The 22,130-nt window shown below is 39.8% G+C and overlaps 2 protein-coding genes across 3 annotated transcripts; both read right to left on the bottom strand.

The window, feature by feature from the left end:
* On the bottom strand, positions 1–4,150 carry LOC121183772 (calmodulin-like protein 4). Its single transcript, XM_041041015.1, has 4 exons — positions 3,692–4,150; positions 3,361–3,501; positions 2,622–2,810; positions 1–621 (listed from the first exon to the last, which is right to left on the bottom strand). The coding sequence occupies exons 2-4, from the start codon at positions 3,425–3,427 to the stop codon at positions 524–526; spliced, it is 354 nt and encodes a 117-aa protein (XP_040896949.1). The 5' UTR covers positions 3,428–3,501; positions 3,692–4,150; the 3' UTR covers positions 1–523.
* Positions 4,151–4,190: 40 nt separating this feature from the next.
* On the bottom strand, positions 4,191–16,130 carry LOC121183761 (ceroid-lipofuscinosis neuronal protein 6-like). 2 transcript variants are annotated; one of them, XM_041040995.1, is made up of 7 exons: positions 15,950–16,130; positions 13,904–14,024; positions 13,657–13,755; positions 11,776–11,964; positions 9,093–9,148; positions 7,837–7,959; positions 4,191–7,084 (listed from the first exon to the last, which is right to left on the bottom strand). In XM_041040995.1, the coding sequence occupies exons 1-7, from the start codon at positions 16,003–16,005 to the stop codon at positions 6,814–6,816; spliced, it is 915 nt and encodes a 304-aa protein (XP_040896929.1). In that variant the 5' UTR covers positions 16,006–16,130; the 3' UTR covers positions 4,191–6,813. The 2 variants fall into 2 exon arrangements, with proteins under 2 accessions (XP_040896929.1, XP_040896938.1); XM_041041004.1 differs by lacking the exon at positions 15,950–16,130 and having other exon boundaries at positions 11,776–11,990; positions 13,904–14,023.
* Between the last annotated feature and the right edge of the window lie 6,000 nt (positions 16,131–22,130).

Here is a 22,130-nt window from a genome sequence, read left to right on the forward strand (position 1 = left end):
TGAAGAGAAAGCAGTTTAATACTGATGTGAGGAAAGTTTACAGTGCCACATGAAGAAAAAGTACATCAGGGAACGAAAGGTGCCGCTCACAAGCATGCAGCACTACATCAGACTGAACATTACATTCACAATTATTGTTTAGGCTTGACAAAAGCTGTACTGAGAATTTAATCATTTTAAAATTTGACCCCAACAAAGAACAACATGCTAAAATTTATTGTACAGTTTAAGTTACGATACAGTAGAACAGCGGTGCCTCACAGTGGGTTCACTCATAGAGGAAACCGATGGAAAGAGTTGGAGGAAAGAGGCTTTGCATTTAATTAAATAATCAGGGAATTATCATGAGGGAAAAAAAACACTGAGAGGGCTATTTTCAGTCTCAAAAGTCTGTCAATACAGAACTGCGGTTTTAAACATGTAGATTCAATGCAGCATGTGTTCTCTGCTAACTGCGATCAGTGTGTAAAGTCAGTTCCCTATCATGGCTGCTGTTCTGAAGGTTTTTTTCTTTCTCAAAAAATCAGTAATCGACAGGTGGCAGCGTCACCATCTGGGTGAACTCTTCATAGTTGATGGACCCGTTTGACTTGATGTTTGCTTCTTTGAAGAGCTCATCCACTAGACACAGAAGAGAGAAAAAACAGAGTTATTACAGTTATCCAGGAGGTAAACAGTTTGACATTAGCTAGTCGCTACTGATCTTTGCCTCTGGATATTTATATACTGTTCTGACATTGTTTTGTCCATCACCCCTGCTGAGCCAGAGTGTGAGTGTGTTTGTTATTCCTGGACTTGTCATTAAATCAGATGTGCTCTATGGATCACAAATCTGAAATCATTCACCCTATTGTCCTGGGAATTCATACTCAAATTAAATATCCAATAATTTGTTAACATTTGTTACCTGATTTAATTGCACTACATTTATTTAAGAACTTTAATTGGTGGTTACTTTGGAGATTGAGATTTTAATTAAAAATATATGATCAGTGGATTTTATATTTTATGATTGTTATAGATTAAAGTATTTAATATTAGTTCCATGTTAATTAATTCATCAGAAACCATAACTGAACAGTTAATTTCAGTTGCCATTCAAACGGCTGTACAAGAGCTCTGGCCTCTAAATTAGTCATTCTTTTTAAAGTCAAAACAAACAAAAAAAATCTCCTGAAAACTCAAACTGGTGTTTAACAGCAGCAACAGCGAGATCATTTAGGAGCTGAGCAGCTTCACAGCGGTGTTGTCTGCTCTTTTACTTGCAGTGGCATCAGTATCTGCTTCAGTAGTTCAGGAATCCAGCAACGTGCTGGATGTCTCCCCACTGGGAAGCAGCTGAGCTTCATTTAAATATAAACTGCTTTATGTGCATAGCACCCATCCACCGACTGCACTATGAATTAAATCTTTATCTTGCTTTGAGGCCAGTAACTGTATGACTGACTGAGTTTGGGCTTTGAAACACAAATGCCATCAAAATCAACCCCAGAGATTTAACAGGAAATGAGCATCCCCGCAGGAGTCTTTCCACCAACTCTGTTTTTTTTGCTTCAGAACTCTTGAACAACTATTGCCATTACTTCATTGTTATCAGTGATGTTAACGTCAAAAAGGAAAAATTAATAATGAGTCCTTAAACTGCAGGCAAAAATCTCTGTGAGCTGAAAGGCTTAAAGGGATAGTTAAACATTTCAGGAAATACATTTATTAGCTTTCTTGCCAAAACTTAAATGAGAAGATTGATACCACTCTCACATCTGTGCGTTAAATATCGATCCACAGCCAGTGTTATTTTTACACATCAGTTTTTGTACAAGTTAAACGAACAAGATAAGTTGTTAATCGGTGGATTTTGTTACTTTTGGGCAGGGCCTAGTCAGTTATTTCCCACTGTTTCCAGGCTTTTATGCTAAGATAAGTTTCTGGCTGTAGACTGGCCAGCTGTAGTGGATTTGGGGAAGCAGCCTGTAAATTCCCAGGGAGACACTGAGCCAGACTTGCTGTGGTTCAGAGTCGCTCTGTTGTCTTCTTAAAAAGGCAGCTGGGAAGATACAGTAGAAGTGACTCATGAAAGGAAATGACAGCACTGTATTGTATATGTATTGATTTGTGTCCTTTCATGAGCACAACCATGAGTTACAGTCTTGTCTAAAAAAATCCGCCAAATCCCTAACCCTTCCTTACAAATTCCAGTTGTTATTTATTGGTTTGGCTGTAATTCAGCACATTGTATTGTGAGCAAAATAATGACTCTGGTATGCTAATTTAAGGTATTTTAAGGTGTTCACATCCACACTGGGTGAACAGTGTAGGATCCAAATCCAGTGTGCTGTATCACATGGCCAAATGAACTGTCCAAACACACACAGACTGCGCTGTAAGTCTGAACCATACATCCATGTGCTCACTTTGGGTTATGGAACAATGTATGATAAGCTTTTATTAACTGTACTTAAGTTTTTAATCACAAGTCGCTGTGTTGATACTGTAGCTCACTATCAACACAGCAACTTATCAGCTTCCTCCAGTTTCGTCTGTCACAGGTGAGAAACAGTCCACACATTCTGCAGATGTTCCACTGCTCGTTTGTCCTCTTGTTAAATCAGCTATTATTTTACCTTCTTTGTCCGTGAGTCTCTCTCCCAACATGGTGAGCTTGGCTCGGAGCTCAGATGCCTGGATGTATCCTTTCTTCTGCTTGTCTGTCATCCTCAAAGCCTCCAGGATTTCTGTCTTGGGATCCTCCTGTTGTATCTGTCTGTGCATCATTGTCAGGAATGAAGAGAAGTCCAGCTCACCCGTCTTTTCTAAACATGAATGTAGCACAACACATCAGGTCTGTGGCATGTTTTCACATAATCAGAAAAAATGATGCACAAGTTGACAGACAAGAATCACATAATATTTAACCTGTGCAGTAAAACTAGACTGGAAGGGCCACTTAAAGATAGAAATACTGGAATTGGAAAAGAACATGTTTTTGGAAGAGATATAGCTCGTTGCTCTTTTTAACTCTTGGAATTTTTCTATATTTATTTTAACGTGTCATATTGCATGTTGTAAACATCGTAAATCGCCCCCTGAGACAAATTTGTAAATCTGAGCCATATTAATATGACCAACTTTTCTTATCAGGCAAACTAACTACTCATAGACAGTTTAACACAGTTAAAAACAAACTCCACCTCCACCCTTTCCTGCTTCTTAGTCCATATGGTACACTAGGTATGTTTATAATACTATGAAAGGGTGTTACTCAGAGACTTCAGAGTTTGGCTTCTTTAGCCACTGTAAGCCTGAACAAGCTTTTACAACCACGATTGGGCCACAAACAAATTATTGTATGTTGTACTTTACCAATTTTGTGAACTTGCAGATGTCTTTCAATTTCACCAAACGTGGGGCTTGTACCCAGACAGCGCATAACAGTGATCAGGTCTTTGGCATCAATCTTGCCCTTACGCTTCTTGTCATACAAGGAGAAGCACTCCTTAAACTCTGCAAGAGAAATGAAAAAAATATATTCATTTTTTTATACATATACATATACCTATTTTTTCCCCCCATTATGTATTGGGGAAAAAGATTTATGTACTGTAGATATTTGAAAAAAAAATAAAGAAGGTTCAACAAGAAGGACATTGCAAACACATGAAAAACAACATGTGGTGCTGTGGAGTGCTCCTACCATTGATTTGAACCGGTGTGAAGAATTTAGCCTGCAACGTGACAAAAGTACGGCGTCACTTGGCAGGTAAGTACACAACAACAGCTGTTACATAAGAAAATACATGAAAAAAGATTCTTAATGGAACGTTTCTTTGCACTTACCATTTTTACTGTTCCTTTGTGTCTTTCCAGGAAGGAAAGGCTTCTCTATAGCCTGCGTCACCTGTCCCTCCACCTATGTTTAAAGTCCACCACCTGGAAGCCTCTACGTAATTTAATATGCGTTGCTGTGGAAACGCTGATACCAGATCCAGTGTTGCATTGTCCTTTCCCTTTCCACTCCTCCAATAAAACGAATGGACCAATTATTAAACGCCCACCATATGACACTACAGTGTCATATAATAAAAGTAAGTTGCTTCTAACCATATAAAGAGCAAGATTTTAAACTATCTCAACTATCTCTGTGTAAAGGGTTGATTTAAAGCACATTCATGGTCAAATAACCAGCAAGAACGTAAGTTTTAACCTTTTAATTAAAATAGACAGACGCAAAATCTTACCAGTGAGGAACCAGTAACTAAACTGTAACTACACGGTATTTTCCAAGCAACAAAGTGATCTTAAGCAAAGGAACAATAATACACAAGACATGAACAATGGCAATATTATATCAAGAACAGCAACTCTAAAGAAAAAGATGTACCCTCACCATGTAAAAAAAAAAAAAAGCAAAGTAAAAGTTTTAGTTGTTTTTATTAAAAAAAAGTTTTCATCTGTACCTTAATAGTCATCTGCTCCTCGGTTTTCCTTGACCTTTTGAATAGTATTAAAGAGTCTGTACAACAGACTTATTCTCACACTGAACACTGTTACATGTTCATTACATATACTCCTATAGTGCAGTATAGAACAGTATGTTGTCAGTGACTGTATGCTGGCAACAGGGCAGGGTTATAATTCAATAATAAACGTAGCTCTCTATTTAATAGTACTATGACCACGTATGGAAACAGCTCCCATGTCTAAATGAACGACAAATAAATTTCACTGAAATCTGTCAAAGCGTGAAACCTTACATACCTGAGAATGTTTTCTTTTTTTTAATTATAGCTCTGAATCAGTCCTCCATTTAATATACTGTTCTCCAAATGGTACCTTACATTTATATCTTATATCTTTATCTGTATAAATCCTCCAAGGGGATCAAGGCTGCGAAACGCACCTACGCAGAGAAAATCCAACGACACCTCTGTGACACAGGAAACATCAAACGAATGTGGCAGGGAGTTCACGTGCTGATGGATTACAAGTCCAGGCAGAGGGTTGAGGATGACGATGCCTCGATTCCCGACAGACTCGACAACTTCTTTGCACAACTCTTTACACTACTACTACTACTACTACTACTGCACAACTGTGCAGCCAGAACTGAGGGGAACACGATTACAAAGTTTGCGGATGACACCACAGTGGTGGCCCTCATCTGGGGAAACGACAAATCAGTCTACAGGGAGGAAGTAGATCACCTGGTGGACTGGTGCAGACTGAACAACCTGGTGCTGAATGTGGACAAAACCAAGGAAATGATCATCGACCTCCAGAGGACTCAGACTCAGCGATAACAAAAGTGGGCCCGGCAAAAAAAAAAGCCTCTTCCCCACCAGCATCCTCAGGACTTTTTACAGAGGCATGGTGGAGTGCGTCCTGACATACTGCATGTCCACATGGTACTTCAGCTGCAGTATGGCTGACAGTCCCCCTCAGTCCAAGATCTCTACCAGAGCTGCTGCAGTAGCAGAGCTCTGAACGGACTTCTCACACCCTCTCCACCGAACTGCTGCCTTCGGGCAAAAGGTATCGGAGCATAAAAGGCAGAACCCCCAGACTCATCAACAGCTTCCTACCACAAGATGTTAGAGTACTGAACTGCTGAATTGCAGACATATCCACCATTACTAACTTAGGGGTGGAGGGTCAGGGGGATGGGGGCTGTTTGCAGGTTTTTGGGTGTGTTTGTTTTTCTCTTTAGTATTTATTATTACGATTTTTATTTCTTTTGTTTTTACCTTCACTCTCCTCGCTCTCATTTTGTCTGCACTGCAGGTGTATGTACAGCAAAGTGACAATAAGGCTTGATTTGATTTGATATATCTGAAGTTTATCTCATTTAACACGTGCTAACTTAAAATTATCTTTTATACCTGTGTGTTGAGGTAATCAGTGAGGAATGACTGCCATCTTCTTCTTCATTTCGTTCTTGGAGGCCACGGAGGCAGCCCATTTATCGAACAACCTGACTCTTTTTTTTCCTCTTCTGATCTCTGAAAGATCAACCTCAAAGCATCGAGGAATCAATAGTCTGGATTCTTTGATGAGCACAAGCAAGGTTAGAATTTCTTCTCATTCTTCACAGAATATGCCACACATACATTCATCTTGAGCTTCTACGTAAAAGGTCAACTCTGTCATTCACTTCGCTGGTTAAGTTTTGTTTGGATGCAAACGCAGGATGAGCACCTGCTAGCCAGGTTTTTAAGGGGCCCTAAGGTGGCTCCTGCATTTTTTTTTTACCAACTTTTGCCTTGTGTGTTAATCCCAACCATGTTTTTACACCGTCAGTTAAAAAACAGCTAATTATAGATAATCAGGCTGTGATTAAACAACATGCTTTGGGTGTTTGTCACTGAGAGCTAACATCAGTGATTGTGAAAGTGGGATAAAAATGCAGAAAATCTTAAACATTAAATAGATCTTTTCCTGCGAGATATGAGCAGCGACACGTCTCAGTTATTCCTGATAACCTGCGGTACGTCACATGTACACGTTGAGCGGTGCTGGCCTACTTTATGACATGTAGTCATAGTGTCAGATCTCATGTCACAACATCCGAGCAGGTTTGCTTGCATGTGAGAATGGGCAACTTTTCAACAAGCATCACAGTTCCAACTTGTTGAACACTGTGTGTCTATCAATAGAGATATAGACAGGAGGAAGAAAGAGAGATAAAGAAGAACAAAGAATTTAAAGTAAAAAGAAGCATCAGTCAGTTCATACAAATCTAAGTGGCATCCGATGTCAAGGCATTCAGAAATATTTTTTCTTCAATCACAAAGTATCACAGACCTCAGTAGGTGTAAGTCAGTGGTTATTCTTGATATGTAAGGTGTAGTAGGACCACGGTTCTGGCACATAAATGAGCCCCGGGTACTTGCTGCGTAGCACCGGGTCGTTCCACAGATAGACCACCCACAGTGCCACCAGGAGCACAGTAACACTGAAACTACAGAACAGGAACAGGCCGTTGCTGTCCGGGCTGAGGCCTTTATGCTGTTGACGTATCACCGTGGCAACCATGGCAAGGAAGGTGAGGAGGAAAATTTCTGTAATTTGTCCTTCAGTGACCAAGTACCTTGAAGAAAGAAAACGCACAAGAACTTTTAATTAGTGGCAGATCACAACTGCACAACATTGTTCAGAAATCTGTTCTACAATGAAAATGTTCACTCATTACATGAGCAGGGAAATTTCAAATTTAAAAAGTCACAGCTTTTTGTTTAGGTTTGTGCCAGTCATTGACGCTGCTCTCTGCACACACAGTGAAGATGAAAATATCAGGGCTTTTTTTTTTTCCTACCACACAAAAGAAGTCATGTGATTCTACCCATTTCTGTTCCGTATAAAATACAGTTTCCACAAACATTAAAACTGCCCTGGTTAAACATGGTGATTTAAATTGTCAAACTTTCATTATTGTTATTATGTAAGTGACCCCCGCTGTTTTCATAGCGATGCCCACATTGCATTACATTCTGTTTACTGTCAATCAACAGACAAAAGAGACTTTGTCACATTCATACCTCTTTTTTAGAGGGAGGGGAATCATTGTTAGCCACACAGAAATTAATTTTAAAAATAGGTTGGACAACCTTACCGCAATTACAATATTTATTATAATATTACTGAATGTTTTCTAACTTCACAGTTGAATGTTACTGTTGACTGAAAACTGTTAATGGTTTAGCTGTAATTTTACAGGATCCTTTATAATCGCTCCAATCTGTAAGAGAGATCATTCAAATGTTTTAGCATGTATTTATTAATTCACGTTATCATCATGTTATTCTTTTCTTTGATGTCTGTGTATCGTGCAGCCACACTGACCAGTAGTAGAGAGAGCTGGGTCCCAGCAGCAGCCAACCAGAGACGGGAATCTTCTTCTGCCCTTCAGCCTCGGTGAAGCAGCCGGTAAAGTAGATGAACAGAATGATGAAGAAAGGAATATACCTAACATAAAACAAGAGGCAGACTTATAAACTGTGCTATGAAAATGTAAAACTGACCAGAGTGTATACAGTGTGTGTTTGTCAGCATAAGTCCGCACAAGTTGTTTGGTTAAACCTGTCATTCATCATTCATCATCCTGACTTAGCTCAAGGCCAGCTGAGCCAAAAAACATGTAACACACCCTCGCTGACTGAAAATCCTTTCACACTGAAGATAATTTAACTCAGTGCCATGAAATGTTCTGGACAGAAAAAGGTTGTGACAGTAATAATCTGATATCTGTTTTTGAAAATGAACATCTGGGGGATAGCTTGATAAATACTGCCCCACTACAGACTCTACAGAAAATTTTGTCTTAGATTTCTAAGAGCACCAATGTGTGAGGCGGTGAAAAGAAAACCACTCTGTACAGTGTACCCTCCTGGATTTTTGTGGCAGTTTGTTTTGTCAGCTCAGTGTGCTCTGTCCAGAGGTGCAATATTCAAAACACACCCACATCAGGATCACCTCATACAACACAGCAGTATCATCCAGTGCAAACTGAAATTCTGTCACCGCCAGAGTGAAAATATAATGCTATAGCGAGTCTGCTGAGCATATATGGCTATGCTCAGCAGACTGACCCTAAAAAACAAAAGGTAAATAAAATGAAAGCAAGGGAGACCCTCTTCCTGCTTATAATCAAACCCCATTCCAACATTTTTTTCTGATCTTTATTTTTTCATAACAACCCAGTTATCAGGCAAAGTTTCTCTGATTCTGCTGCTCTTTTCCTGCATGTTGTACGATTCATGTTTCCCATTACCATTCACCCATCTGCTCATTCTAAAAATCTTAAATCTTTTACTTAAAGATGCAAAAAAGCCACAAATTCCGGCACACTGATAACTGGCTGCAGCTTTCCATGGTCTCCACTGCGTTGAAATGATCTGAATCTACTATTCGCATGCTATTTAATTGGTTTCTTCCCTTCATGTGTTTTCAAAAGACACATTCGTTCCAGTCAGATTTAATCAGAAAGAGGTGGCCAAACTTTGATACACTGCAAGCCATTTGGCCCTATATTCTGCCGCATTCCAGTCATTTCCCACCAATGTACATGCACAACACAAAGAGCTATCGCAAACACATACCACATCAAGTGTCCCAGCTGTTCATCATAATAATACAGCAGCTCAAAAGAGTCAATCTGTGAAGAAAGGACAAAAAGGTGGTTTTATTACCAGAAACTCAATGCAGCATTAACAGGCATGTTTCATTGGCACAGTGTTTTGTTTTTCTGCATCAAGCAAGCACTGCGTCTCCCTCTGCCTTATGCAACAGTGCCACCTACTGCTCAAACACCATTTACGCTACAGCACGCCAGCTGAGTAGAAATCCCACGTACAGGCAGGTGCAAAATTAGAGGAAAAAACTGATCAAATGAGTGGAGAAGCATAACAAATGCATATGTTTTTTTCTAAAATGTACTGAACCAGTCTACAACAATCTGTTCACATTTTCCTGTTTAATACCTTATTTTAAAAAGCATTAATTTTTTTTCAACTGTCTAAAATTATTGTACATCTGCAGAATTGAATTAGAATGAAAATCTAGCTGTGATAACACAAAATTACAACGCCACTTTGACTTAATAAATAATAAAACCTCATTAAAGGTGAATGTGCTGTTAGTTTCATGAATTAATTTCAATTTCATTTTTCATAAAATAATCAATCAATGCACCTCAGGACCTGCTCAAGCAATTTTATAATGTAACATGTAATCCCTTCAAAGAGCTTCCATCAGCACTGGATGGCACGTGACTTACTTGTAATTAACTTTTTTTAAAAAAGATGCATTATAAATAATTATTGCTTTTCCACATGTACCAGTGCATATGAAGTATGACTGTTTGTGTAAGACTGAACACACTGCACACATGCAGACTTTTTCAAGTTCTAAAGCTTCATAAACAAACATGGCGAGGGTCTAAAATTTTGCTCTTAAAAACAAGCAAACATTTACATAATTCGGCATGGTATGAATTCACACAACTTAAATTCATCATCAAACAGAGACATCTGCACTAAATATACTCTGTCATCACTTCTCAAAGTTTTAATTTGATCAGACTAATCTCAAAATTCTCTCAGATGGCGGATCCGGAGATGACAGTAAAACCCAATTTATTTATTTATTACATTTAGTATTTACCTTAACAGTTAACTTATAGTTCAGTTTGATATAATGAAAACAGAGAGTCTGGATCATATGTGAATGATCTAGGTGTCACTAAAATTCACACAATAACAAATGTATTACACCTATAACATATGCTTACTATTTCTATTATACTATAAGACATGTTTGCTACAATCACTGACAAATACAGTGCATGTAGGTAAGAGATCAGTGGATGCAAATATATATAACAGACCTCAAACATCTACTGTGATGGTGCTTGTGGGTTTACATGCACTTCAATAACTTGACTGTTGTCAGCTTTCTGCAGTGACTACATTTCTGAAAGATCATCAGAAATTTCCAATCCTAACCCAGATGAAACCCAGATGATACACAGCATGATATGTGCTAGAGGAACCTTATTTCTTGGGCTGCTACAGTATAGTCATAACTCAGTTTCCAACAGGGCTTTTATGTGTGTAGCGCAGGGAAAGCATCAGCAGTGTGGTGGGATAAAAAGATTATTTCTGGTAGCTGTGCATCCTTAGATCAAAACGCTTAAATATAAAGTCTAACTAAAGCTGACCTGAAACTAAAAATAAGTCTAAATAATTCAGTTTTCACAGCGGGATGTAATTCAGACACAAGTGCATAGTAAAAAAAAAAAAAAACAGAGTACTCTCTTAGTCACTGATGTGTCAATGAAAATGCTCTGAATAAGAAAAAAAAATCTCTTCCAGCATCAACATCACATTTTCCTGAACAGTTTTCTTATGTAACATTTAGTTTTTAATACACTTAAAATACAACAGTCCTGGTCCACAGGTCTGATAGAGAGTGGGGGAGAAATCTGATCTGCGAACAACTACATGTAAATGCAGACTAGTTATCAGGTTATTGTAGTACGTGTAAACATTAATCATTTTGGGCCTGAAACTGTTTTCTCCCATAACCTGTTTGCTTTTGTGGATGTAAACTGAGTCATGGTAATGGTTGCTCCACTGGTCAGGAAGCAGTAGGAAGATAAAGCAAGACATTAACTTTCCTAGATAGGGGTAAAATCAAGCCGGTGCTTAAAATCTTCACATGAAACAAACATACATTAGTTAACCTATATACTGGAACCGCTTTTACCTGGCCCCAATATGCCATATACCATATATGTTTTTCTATAATAACTTGTTCTGTAATAACAACCACATCGCTGTGAAAGCAGTGAAGGAGCAGAGAGAAAAAATAACCTTCACTCGCACACAGCAGGATAAATCCTGCTGGATCAAGCATGTGTGACAACATATATGTTTTGATGTTTTGTGTTGCGTGCTGTGTGTTGTTGGTTTGTGTCACTGGCAGACAAGAAAAAGGAATTTAAAAGTAACTGTCTCTGGACACATAACAAGCAACACACAGGTGTTTTTTTTTTTTTGTTGTATGACATTTAACTGGTAATAAACAAAGAACGTTGACAGAGTCTGCAGAATAATTTACACAGTTGCCAGTACTTCTGTCACCCATTAGCCCAAGATGGCCAGCAGATAAAATGCTAACAGTGACAGGCAAAATGTTAACATTTTCCCTAATGTATTCCCAGTATTTCCACTGTGCCCACTGTGTAAAACTGTGCTCCGCTCAAGGGAAAAGAAGTCCTACCAGCGAAGCAGGTTTAAGGTCTTTGATGATGGGGTTCTCTCTGACTGACAGGTGGAGCTGGTAGCCACTCAGGATGAGCCGGTGGTTGATGGAGTCTCCCACAAGGTGGATGCTGGCTCCCATGACAAAAGTGATGATGCAGAGATAGACTGCTGAGCGAGGCAGCGCGCTGGAACTGCGCTCAATCAGCTGAATGGAGCAGCAACACACATATTCTATAAACATAAATATTTATATGTGATAGCAACTGTGTCCTAAAATAAATAATCCATTACTACTTTTTAATTATTTTGGCTACAGCTTTAGGAATTAGTGACAACTGCAGCAATGTCCTTGTGCTTTTCCTAAAGTCACTTCAGAGGGTGTGCATGGTAATGAGACATCTCCTTCCTTGAATTATTATTTTTTTTTGTTGAAGGTCGACTTTCTGTACTACATTACTGTCGCTATCCAGGCAGTTATGGTGACTTTGACTGCTAATCCTAGCTGTCTAGTTTTTTTTTTTCTTTGTTCAAAACAAAGCACCACCATAAATGTAAAATTCATCACTATTTCTTCAGTGTCTTTATCCCGGGAAAATGTACATAATACATAACAAGTAGTTTGCTTTGTTTCAGATGTTTCACCCTGCTTTCTACCCTCTTCTCTGTGCTACACAGTTCTTATCGGTGCAGTGATGCGGTGGACTGCAGACCTTCAGGGATCAAACCTCGGGTCTTTGTGGCTGGGTGCCTTGAAAAGCAGGTATGTCACTGTGAGCTGCCTTACCACTTTGTGCCAAATGTCAGATCAGTAATAGGAAAACAAAATTCTGATTGAAGCAATTTAATTCAGTATCTGTAAACTTCCCATAGCCTGTTTGATAACTGTCTCTTAAAGCTGGTCATCAACCGGCTCAATTAACTCTGCTGATCCTCAAGAACAAAGAAGTTAAGTCCAAATTTAAGAAGGAATGTTCAACAAAATAAAACACGCACAGCTATGACGGAATGTAAACTGATATGAATAGCACTGGATAAAACAATGGTCAAATCCTAAAAGTGGTAGACTAGGTGTGGGAATTGACTACAGTCATCAGTCTCATTGTAATCATGGTCGGACATTACAGCATGCTAAGCAGACAATACAGATGAGGAACTACATTACTGAGATCTATGTTCATGTGTTTCAAGATGAACAATTGATCATAATGAATATAAGGAAGGGAATAGTAATAACTATAATATATGCATACTGCATATAATTGACACGCTTATAATGTACCAATTATAACAATAAAATATATTATAACAACTAGAAGAAAGCACAGTTTCTGTTGGTAAAATAACAGAATTCCACAGAGTGGCCTCCTTTATTTATATAAAATATTTCTTATTCACAAAGCCATGTTAGAATTCCCTGCAGTGATGGAACGAGACAACAAGGACGACTCACGGTGAACCAATCACTGTCAAGATACCCATCAGGAATTTAAGGCTTTCAGCAAAGTTAATATGCAACAGTAAATGTCATTCATAATGGCAATTAGATGCCATTATAGTTCACTAGCTTCCAGTCTTAAAGAAAGTGGTTGTGCTGCAAGGACTACTGTCTATATGGCTCATATAAATGTGATGGGAATCAAAGTGATTCCACTGAGATGAACCCTGTTTTCGTGCGTTTAGTATTTCTGTCCACGTTGGCGTCGGTTTTATCTCTGTCCACTGGTTAGTGGGTGGGCTTTTGATAAGTTTTGCTGTGATGGTTACCATGGTGGGCCTGCCTTTAAAATGTACACTCTATTTCATTATAAAAGTCATAGCAAAGGTCATACTCATCATTCTTTGCATTAGTTTAATTTCTTTCTCAATCACCATAGTATTTTGTTTTGTTCATGCTTACCTTGAGCATCAGGAATGGTGTTATGACATTGTAGGCCATGTGGAAATAGTCTCCAGCACTGGGCTTGTTCAGGGGAAACCATTCCAGAGGAAGGACGATCTAATACACATGATACCAAGACACCACTGATGTTCACTGTTCCACAAAACAGGGTGCAACCATCGATTTTATTTTTTTTTTATTTTTTCTTTTTGCACTGAACTGCATTAGGTGCAGACTACGTGAACTGTGCTCTGAGCCTCCTTACCATGACAATAGGCCTTCCGAAGTCCAGTATCCAGTTCTGCAGAGTCAGACAGAACCACAGGTCAAAGTGGAAGTGCTGTCTTTTCTTCTGTGGCACATTTTCCTTCGAACCACTAGGAGTGCTGTCAACACACATTTTTAGCGACTGTAAGTCATTGTAATGAAGCAATGTTACAAAAGCCGAGGGCAGCACAGAGGTTGAGCGTTTAACAGACATGTTTGGAATACTGCAGTAAAGTAAGGTTTACTATGGTGTTTACTACTGCAGTAAACTCAGGTTAAAACACGTGGCTGCCTTTGCTGCTTTTTATTTGTCTACTTCATTACTACTTTAAGTGCTAGGGCACTTCCTTCGTATAAAAGGTAACAAAGCACTTTGCTTAGTGTGAGTCATGTGTGCACATATATATCTAATGAATTTTTTTTTTTTAAAACCCTTCTTTAAGTATTTGCATTTACTGTATGTGTTTATATCTTTTAGCAGACTACGGTGAATATGTAAAAGAAAATCAGATGATGTTTGCACCAGCAGCTATGGCTGTGCTGACCAATTCAAATTACTCTGCATTGTGTGCAGCTGTGCTATTTCTTACTGCACGTTGAACACAGTCACTATGAGAATGAGTGCAGCTGAATACGATGTAGGTACTTCAGCCCTGCCTGTCAGGTCACACGAAAGGAACACGGGCTGCTTGTCAACACCAGCAGAACATATATGGACGACTAATAGAGCTGTCAATCTCCTCCAACCTCCTGCCCGAAACCTTCTCTCATCATTCAAATATCCAGACAGCATTTAAGGACATAAACATAGATCATGAAATAGCAAACTATAATAAGTTGTTTTTGTGTCCCTTTGAGGAGGTTTTGCATCTCCTTGTACTTCTTTTGTGTCTCACGGTGGTTGTTTTGTGTTTCTGTTGTCCTTTTTGTGTCTCTTTGGGATACTCTTGCCTTATCTTTGTAGTCTTTTAACTGAGCTCTACAGAGGTTCTAGACCACTTGCACCCTGACCTCTCAGGCCCCTTGAGCCTGTGCACAGCAGGTTCATATGATAATCCATCCATGTAAGGAACCATTTATAAAGACGTGATAAGCTGTAATTAATTTATTGCTTTATTTTGTTTTTGCAGCTAAAATATGGTTTAATAATGCTTTACAGACCAGTTATAAGCCATTAATGAGAACATCTTTTGTGTTGCCAGGTTGTGTGAAATCCTCCTCCTGCATGACACTTTACTTGCACTTGGAATCATTAGAAAGACCACTCCAGGTACAGTTTCTTACTTTCTAATAAATCACCTTACATGAAGTTATAAATGTTAGCATAGTTAGTATAAATATCACTAAAATGTTGATTAATATACTTTTTTAACCTCTAATTTTTTTGTTGTTTTTTTTGTCCTAAACTTTAATTTCAGAGTACATTGACATATTAAACCACATAAATTTGAATAGCAACTGAAAAAAAAAAGAAAATTCTACTTTTATTTTTGACTAGTACTGTAAAATGATAATAAACTGGGTTTGGGGGCGTTGGTTGAATAAACTCTGAAATAGAGCAGTAACTATCAGCCAGTCATGTGAAGAAAAAAGAAGAGAACAAGAAAAAGAGCAAGCCTGAATACAAGAGGAAGGTAACACAACCACCCCGAGCATTTCCTCTATTTATATCTGTCACATGCCACCGCAGGGATGTGGTCACAGTCAGCCCGTTTATTAAACGTTAGCAGCTACAAGACTTAATAACAAACACCTTCAGTCTGGTCTACAAGTTGAGACACTTTCGTTATTTCGTTAAACCGCCGACTTTGTCTACAGTCGTCGTTTCTAGACACATGCAGTCGTTGGGAAACGAGACCATGTTTGCAAATAAGTGTTTTTTTTTTTTTTTTAAATAAAAATAATAATCATTATTCTTTAACATCCTGCTGTTTCTGTAGTTTCTGAACCGACTCTGCTTTCCATCCTCCACTGACAACAACCCAGCCCCTAAAAAGAAAAAAAAAAGTATGAGTAACGTTAGTCTAATCTTACACGCACAAACCTATTTTGTTTCGTCCTGAGTAAAGCGTTGCTTCGACGTTTCCGTACAGAGTGCATTTTCGGCTCCGTGTTAGCTACCGTTGATCTAGCTAACGGCACTCCGTGATCGTCCCGTGGTTCAAACAACGGGGCGGTTTAACGGCGCTCTACTAGCTACACTTGCATCTCTCTGCCATGGTTCATCTCCACTTCCTGTTTGCCGCCGTGTTCCCGCCCGTCCGCCTAATCCAACCAATCCCATTGCAACAGAGGAGTTACGAGCGCAGTGGGCATTGTTAACCCTGAGCTATCGTTCGTAGGCACAAACTCAAACCCAAACCGTAAATTTAAAAACACTACCACATTATTAAAAATGTTTCATAACCACCGAGCTATGTAGTGTAGAGCTTGGATTTCTGCTGGAATATTTGCCCCACTTCTCAGTTATAATCAACCTGTCCAGTACCTGTTCAACATGTGCCTGTCAGGGCCGATTTCTAGGCCTGCATTAATCCAGCTCAAAGCATTCTCAAGAGCAGTCCAAACGTTTAACGTTTCAACAACGTTTATTTTTTTCTTTTTAGGGCCCGAGCACCGAGTGGTGCGAAGGCCCTACTGTTTTTCTAATGTTTATTATTATTATTCCTCCCAAACAACTGCATTTTTCGACCCCTCCCCATGCTCAAAAACTCCTGAAATTTTGCACACTCATCAGGTCTGGCGAAAAATTTGATATTTAGTGGTCGCTGTAAATGGGGGGGCAAAACAGCTCCGCAGCGCCCCCTTGAAATTTTCAAACCCCCCCTCGCATTGGGCTTAGCTTGTCATAGGTGCATGAAAATTGTACACATGTATGAGTAATGTTAGTCACGTAGTATGCGGACGAACTTGTGCTAGGCATTTCGCCCAATCGACTCCATATTTGGTGGACCTCACCTCAAGACCATGATAATCAAAAGTTATAACAGGCTTTTCTCTAAGTTAAAGGGCGTGGCCTCTGTGGCCCGCCAAAGTTTGGTGGCGTTTCGTGAATTTGCTATGACATTTTGAATGGCTCTCACACCCACATACTTTATCGAAACATCTTCAAACCCGCCAAAGTTTGGTGGCGTTTCGTGAATTTGCTATGACATTTTGAATGGCTCTCACACCCACATACTTTATCGAAACACCTTCAAACTTTATGAGCATGATGAGGGCTCTGCCCTGAACGCCTCCATAAACAGGCTTTCCTCTAAGTTAAAGGGTGTGGCCTCTGTGGCTCGCCAAAGTTTGGTGGCGTTTCGTGAATTTGCCATGACATTTTGAATGGCTCTCATGCCCACATACTTTATCCAAACATCTTCAAACTTTATGAGCATGATCGGGGCTCTGCCCTGAATGCCTCCATATGTCAAACTCCCGCCTTACTCGTGGCATCCCCTGCTGGTAACAGGAAATGACCTATTTTTACTCTGAAGTGTACTGCTCATTAACAGTTGACAGCATCGGCTTCGTTTCTGCTCTACAACCTTCCCAACTACTTGGTGAAGCTACATTATAAAGGCTGTGAAGCTGGGTGCAATGGCATCTGTGTGGCGGCGCGGCAACTGTCGATCCCCCGCCGTGAAATTACGTTTGGATTTGTAATGACCTTAACGACCTCCTATGATCATAAAAATTCATACACACATTCTTGGGGGCTGGTCCTAGACTCTGATGGGGTTTTTGTAATCGGGCAGGGCAAAATGTCACAACGGCGCCCCCTTGAAGATTTAAAATACACATAAAGAACACTGCCGGACGCACAAAAAAGTCTCTTGACACCATGACCTCAACCCAGCAGAGTGCATTTTCGGCTCCGTGATCGTCCCGTAGTTCAAACAACGGGGGGGTTAACGGCGCTCAACTAATATTAAATCAATAACACTGGGCAGAGCATGATCACATTGACACAAGGGCTGTGCCGTTAACCTTAACTTACATACTATTTTGGGTCATGTCTACAATTTGAGTGCTGATGCAAGTGGTTTTCATTATACTGTATACATGTGAAATTCATGAATAAAGCTATAACAGCAAAACTTTTTTTTTAAAAATTGAATTTAATTAATGTTTGTTTAATGCAGGAGGGAACCGGAGCACCCGGAGAAAACCCTCTGCATAATTTTTAAAAATTTTTGGGCCAGAAAAGTAGATAATTTTATTTATGTTTGTTAAATGCAGGAGGGAACCGGAGCACCCGGAGAAAACCCTCTGCATAGTTTTTAAAAAAATTTGGGGCAGATAAGGGGCCAATTTAATTAATGTTTGTTTAATGCAGGAGGGAACCGGAGAACCCGGAGAAAACCCTCTGCATAATTTTTTTCAATTTTGGGGGCAGAAACAGGGACAATTTTATTTATGTTTGATTAATGCAGGAGGGAACCGGAGCACCCGGAGAAAACCCACCACAGTATTTTTTTAATTTTTGGGACAGGAATGGGAACAAAGTGGTACATTTCATTTAAGTGGCTTCAAGAACCTGGACAAGGGATTTTTTCGTGATGTCAGGTGATGTGTGATGCAGTTGGAAATCCATTTTTCAATTAGTGCGTCCTCCAAAGTCAGGTTAGCCATCAACAAATCTCTGTTGCCCCAGATCGCACGCAGGTCCTTGTATATGGTCTTGTGGAGCTTTTCCAGATCTTCTGGTGTGACCTTAAAATCTGCACTCTGGACTTCAGCCCATGTCTTTTCAAAGAGACGTTGAGCGATGGCCTTTTGGTCTACAGTGGTCCACTTCACCTCTGACTTGTTGAATACCCGCGAGACAAACTTCGTTATGATTGTCTGGACAGCTGCTTTGTTCTCTTCTGTCTGGTCTGTTGCATGCCGTACGGGTTCAGCATGTGTCTTCTGGCATTTTGAGGCAGACACGGCACCAGTTGCACCAGGCGCTGTCTTGTTGATGACAGAGATCTTCGGAGGTATTTTTGCCACTGACTCAATGTCCATTAAAGTCTGTGTCACCCTGTCACTGTGGCTTTTGGCTTGAGTGTTTAGCCACCAAGCCATCAGATCCAGGAAACACTGCACTTTGTTCTGTATCTGAGCATACAGCTCTGGCATGTCTCTCCTTTTTGTGATATAACTGTAGAGGAGGTCGCTAAGCTCTTGAGTGAATTTCCCATCTTTGCCACGGAAAATCTTCTTCAGCCTCTTCCACTCACAAACGTCCTGAGATTTGTGTTTTTTGCCATCCTGCTCCAGAAGCAGAGAGTCAATACTAGCCATGAGTGACTCGACTGACCACTTGCATTTAGTTTTGGAGTCCTGGGAGAAAGTGGTTTTCACTTGTGCCAGCATGCAATGAATAGATGCTTTGGCAAGGCGCTTTATGACAAGAGTCTTCATCTTTCTTCCGATAGTTTTCAAAGACTGCTGGGACTTGAGTTTGAATTGTAGACGTGGCCATGCAGTAACTCTCTTCTTCGGACTCAACTTTTCAGCTTCATCAGCTATTAACTGAGTTATGTCGTCAGCCAGAATTTTAATCTCCAAAGATGATTCACTTTGCAGCAGTTCACACTCATTCTCGGAAATATTGTCCAGAAGATGTCCTGTAAGTTTCCTCACCTCATTCTGCATTATTTCCTGGACAGCTTTACTTGTTTCAGTCTCACACTTCTCAGGGGTTTCTGTTTCCACAGATGACTGACTGTCCTCACTGTCTGCAGACACCATATCCTCCCACTCTTGGTCCTCGATGTCTTCTAACAGCAGGGGTGGCTGTCGGGTTGTGCTTGGTCTGTGTGGTCGATGTATGTAAAAATGATCAATCTTGGTCATGTATGCGTTTAACATTTTGCAGGCATGGCCAATCATTGCATTAAGTATGGGGGGGGGAGTGATGCGCTGATCTTCCGCTGAGTTGACTCTCTCTGCAACCTCTTCAACAAGCAATTTCTTCAGTAGTTTTGAACTGACACGCTCCTCTTGATGTTCAATTCTCAGAGCATCAGCAAAACACTGAGGGACTGTGTCGCCCAGAAAGGACTGAACGTGTTCCACAGACACTTTTTTTTTGCCAGGAAGGTCATCTGACACGGCTTTGGACACAGTTGTTATGATGTCCAAAAGCAGCGTTGCCAACATAACCTTTGTGGCATCGTCCGGGGTATCTAGTTTAAACAATCTCCACCATTGTGGTGTCATCTTTTTTACAAAAGATTCAACCAGCAGGCGAAGAGTACCAATTGTATCCTCCGGTATCTTGTGCGTATGTGATTTCATGGTGATGGTCGGCGTGTTATACTTGTTCATTGAAGTCCTCCGTTAACTTTCAGGTACAAAACCGTCGGTTTCACACTTGCAGAGATGAAGGCTAACTGAATGTGTTGGCCGGATTTATAAGCCAGATTTCAGTGCTCCTGTGATGTGTCATCAGTGGCACCATCCACACATCACAGGCATAGTTTAACCTATGACACATTAAAGGACAGACACATAGCAACGGTTGCTATGCTGTTGTTTTTTGGGGGTTTTTTTGTCAGCTCCAAAAAAAAAAAAAAAAAAAAAAGAGGCACCTGTTTCTTGTTTTGTTTTTTTTCTTACCTGCAGTGAAGAATTGTTTGAAATTATCACAAAAATGTTGCTATCTATCTATCACATACTTTGGAAGTCAAACGCAGGGAAAAACTGAACGGAACAGCCTGCCGGTGTACTTTATAAGGTCAGTAAAGCTGATTGAGTTGAGGGGGCCGGCAAACAATGTGAAATATATATTTGCAAAATAATAGCCTATAATTACAATATTTATTTTACCGGGTTAATGTGTTGTTTGCTGCTGAACCTCAGCGCACAGCGTCTGCACATCAGGACTGTAAGCTGTCGTCGGTGAAACCTTTCTTGGATTTATCCATCGTTTACCGACCGGGGGTCGAAAAGCTCAATAAATCTTGCCGCCGGGTGTCGCACATCGGCGGTTTTGACGAAAATCAAAACGTTTTATTTTAATGTTACAAGATCACCGTAATCTTCAAATTTAGAATTACATTTAAAAAGCCAACGAACTAAAATGAAAATACATTTGAATTAAATACTCATTATTTATTTTCCAAAGTCACAGGGAGCCACAGCAGAGGGTTGAAAGAGCCACATGAGGCTCTGGAGCAGCGGGTTGCCCACCCCTGGACTAGTGAGTGGTCTGCCTCCTGATATCCCCACAGATGTGTAGCTGCTTCTCCAGGTCCCCATGGAGGTCTGAGAAAAAGCAGAAATCCTGCAACAGCCAACACAACACAACCTCTCTATTTAACATAAAATATAAAATCAAACTTTGTGGTTTTATGGCAATGCTGTGCAGCTGATTGAGAGTGGTATCAATCCCCTCATCAAGTCAAAAATAAAACAAGTGTTCCTTTAAAATCTTGAATGGACGTGTGGTCAGTCTCACCAATGCTTTGCCATTATACCGCTGTTCACTGTGGTTTGCACCATAGAAACCCCAAAGCGCTATGTAGTAGTCTACTGGCTTACGTCCAAATTGTGTGCTTCTTTGCCACTTAAAGCCACAAAAACAGCACAGAACATGACTCCGTTGTGCACTAAGCACAGTTTACCTCTGATAAGACACAAATCCCGGTAATCCTTCTCACCAAAACAGCTGTCATCCAGGGGGAATTGCTCCTTGTATCATGTTGTTTTCTTTTGATATAAGAAAAATCCAAGAGGTTGAACCACAAAATAGTACGGGCTGCTGAATCTCTTTGACTGTGGCAAACAATAATATCAGCACAACAAAAATATGAGCAGTGCTTGCAACATTATCCTAATAGAATACAAGAAGAGTCCATCCATTAACTGCAATTTTGAAATAGTTGTAATTTTGTTCAGTGACCAGCAGAGGTCACCTTGTTTTGCAAAAATGAATTTACTGAAGCTCAGTAAGATCTTTTAAAGAACTTTTTTCAGCATCCCTGTACATTCCCATTCAAACTCTTTAAATTCATTTTGGAAAAAAAGTCTTGAAAATTAACTGAAATGATGCAATGGGTATGCATATATGAGGAACTGGACCTGTAAGTGCTCTTATAAATGCACTGAATATGTTTCATTATTATATTTCATGTATTATATTACAATTACATTATTTTGTGTAATTAATAGATTGTTAATTCATAAAGGGTTAAAACCGGTTCAAAGATTGTAATGTATGAACATGTATATATAAACTATTGTTG

The sequence above is a fragment of the Toxotes jaculatrix genome, chromosome 1 (assembly GCF_017976425.1).
Source record: "Toxotes jaculatrix isolate fToxJac2 chromosome 1, fToxJac2.pri, whole genome shotgun sequence".
Classification (NCBI taxonomy): domain Eukaryota; kingdom Metazoa; phylum Chordata; class Actinopteri; family Toxotidae; genus Toxotes; species Toxotes jaculatrix.

Bases quoted from the DNA above. Each gene is read 5' to 3' on its own strand.
- LOC121183761 (XM_041040995.1), bottom strand. From the start codon at position 16,005: ATGCACTCTGTACGGAAACGTCGAAGCAACGCTTTACTCAGGACGAAA. The intron at 11,965-13,656 runs GTAAGCATGAAC...TGCTCCATTCAG, and splicing joins CACCATTCCTGATGCTCAAG to CTGATTGAGCGCAGTTCCAG. The intron at 7,960-9,092 runs GTATGTGTTTGC...GTTTTATGTTAG, and splicing joins CAGCTGGGACACTTGATGTG to GTATATTCCTTTCTTCATCA.
- LOC121183772 (XM_041041015.1), bottom strand. From the start codon at position 3,427: ATGCGCTGTCTGGGTACAAGCCCCACGTTTGGTGAAATTGAAAGACAT. The intron at 2,811-3,360 runs GTAAAGTACAAC...ATTCATGTTTAG, and splicing joins TCTGCAAGTTCACAAAATTG to AAAAGACGGGTGAGCTGGAC. The intron at 622-2,621 runs GTAAAATAATAG...TTCTGTGTCTAG, and splicing joins GAGACTCACGGACAAAGAAG to TGGATGAGCTCTTCAAAGAA.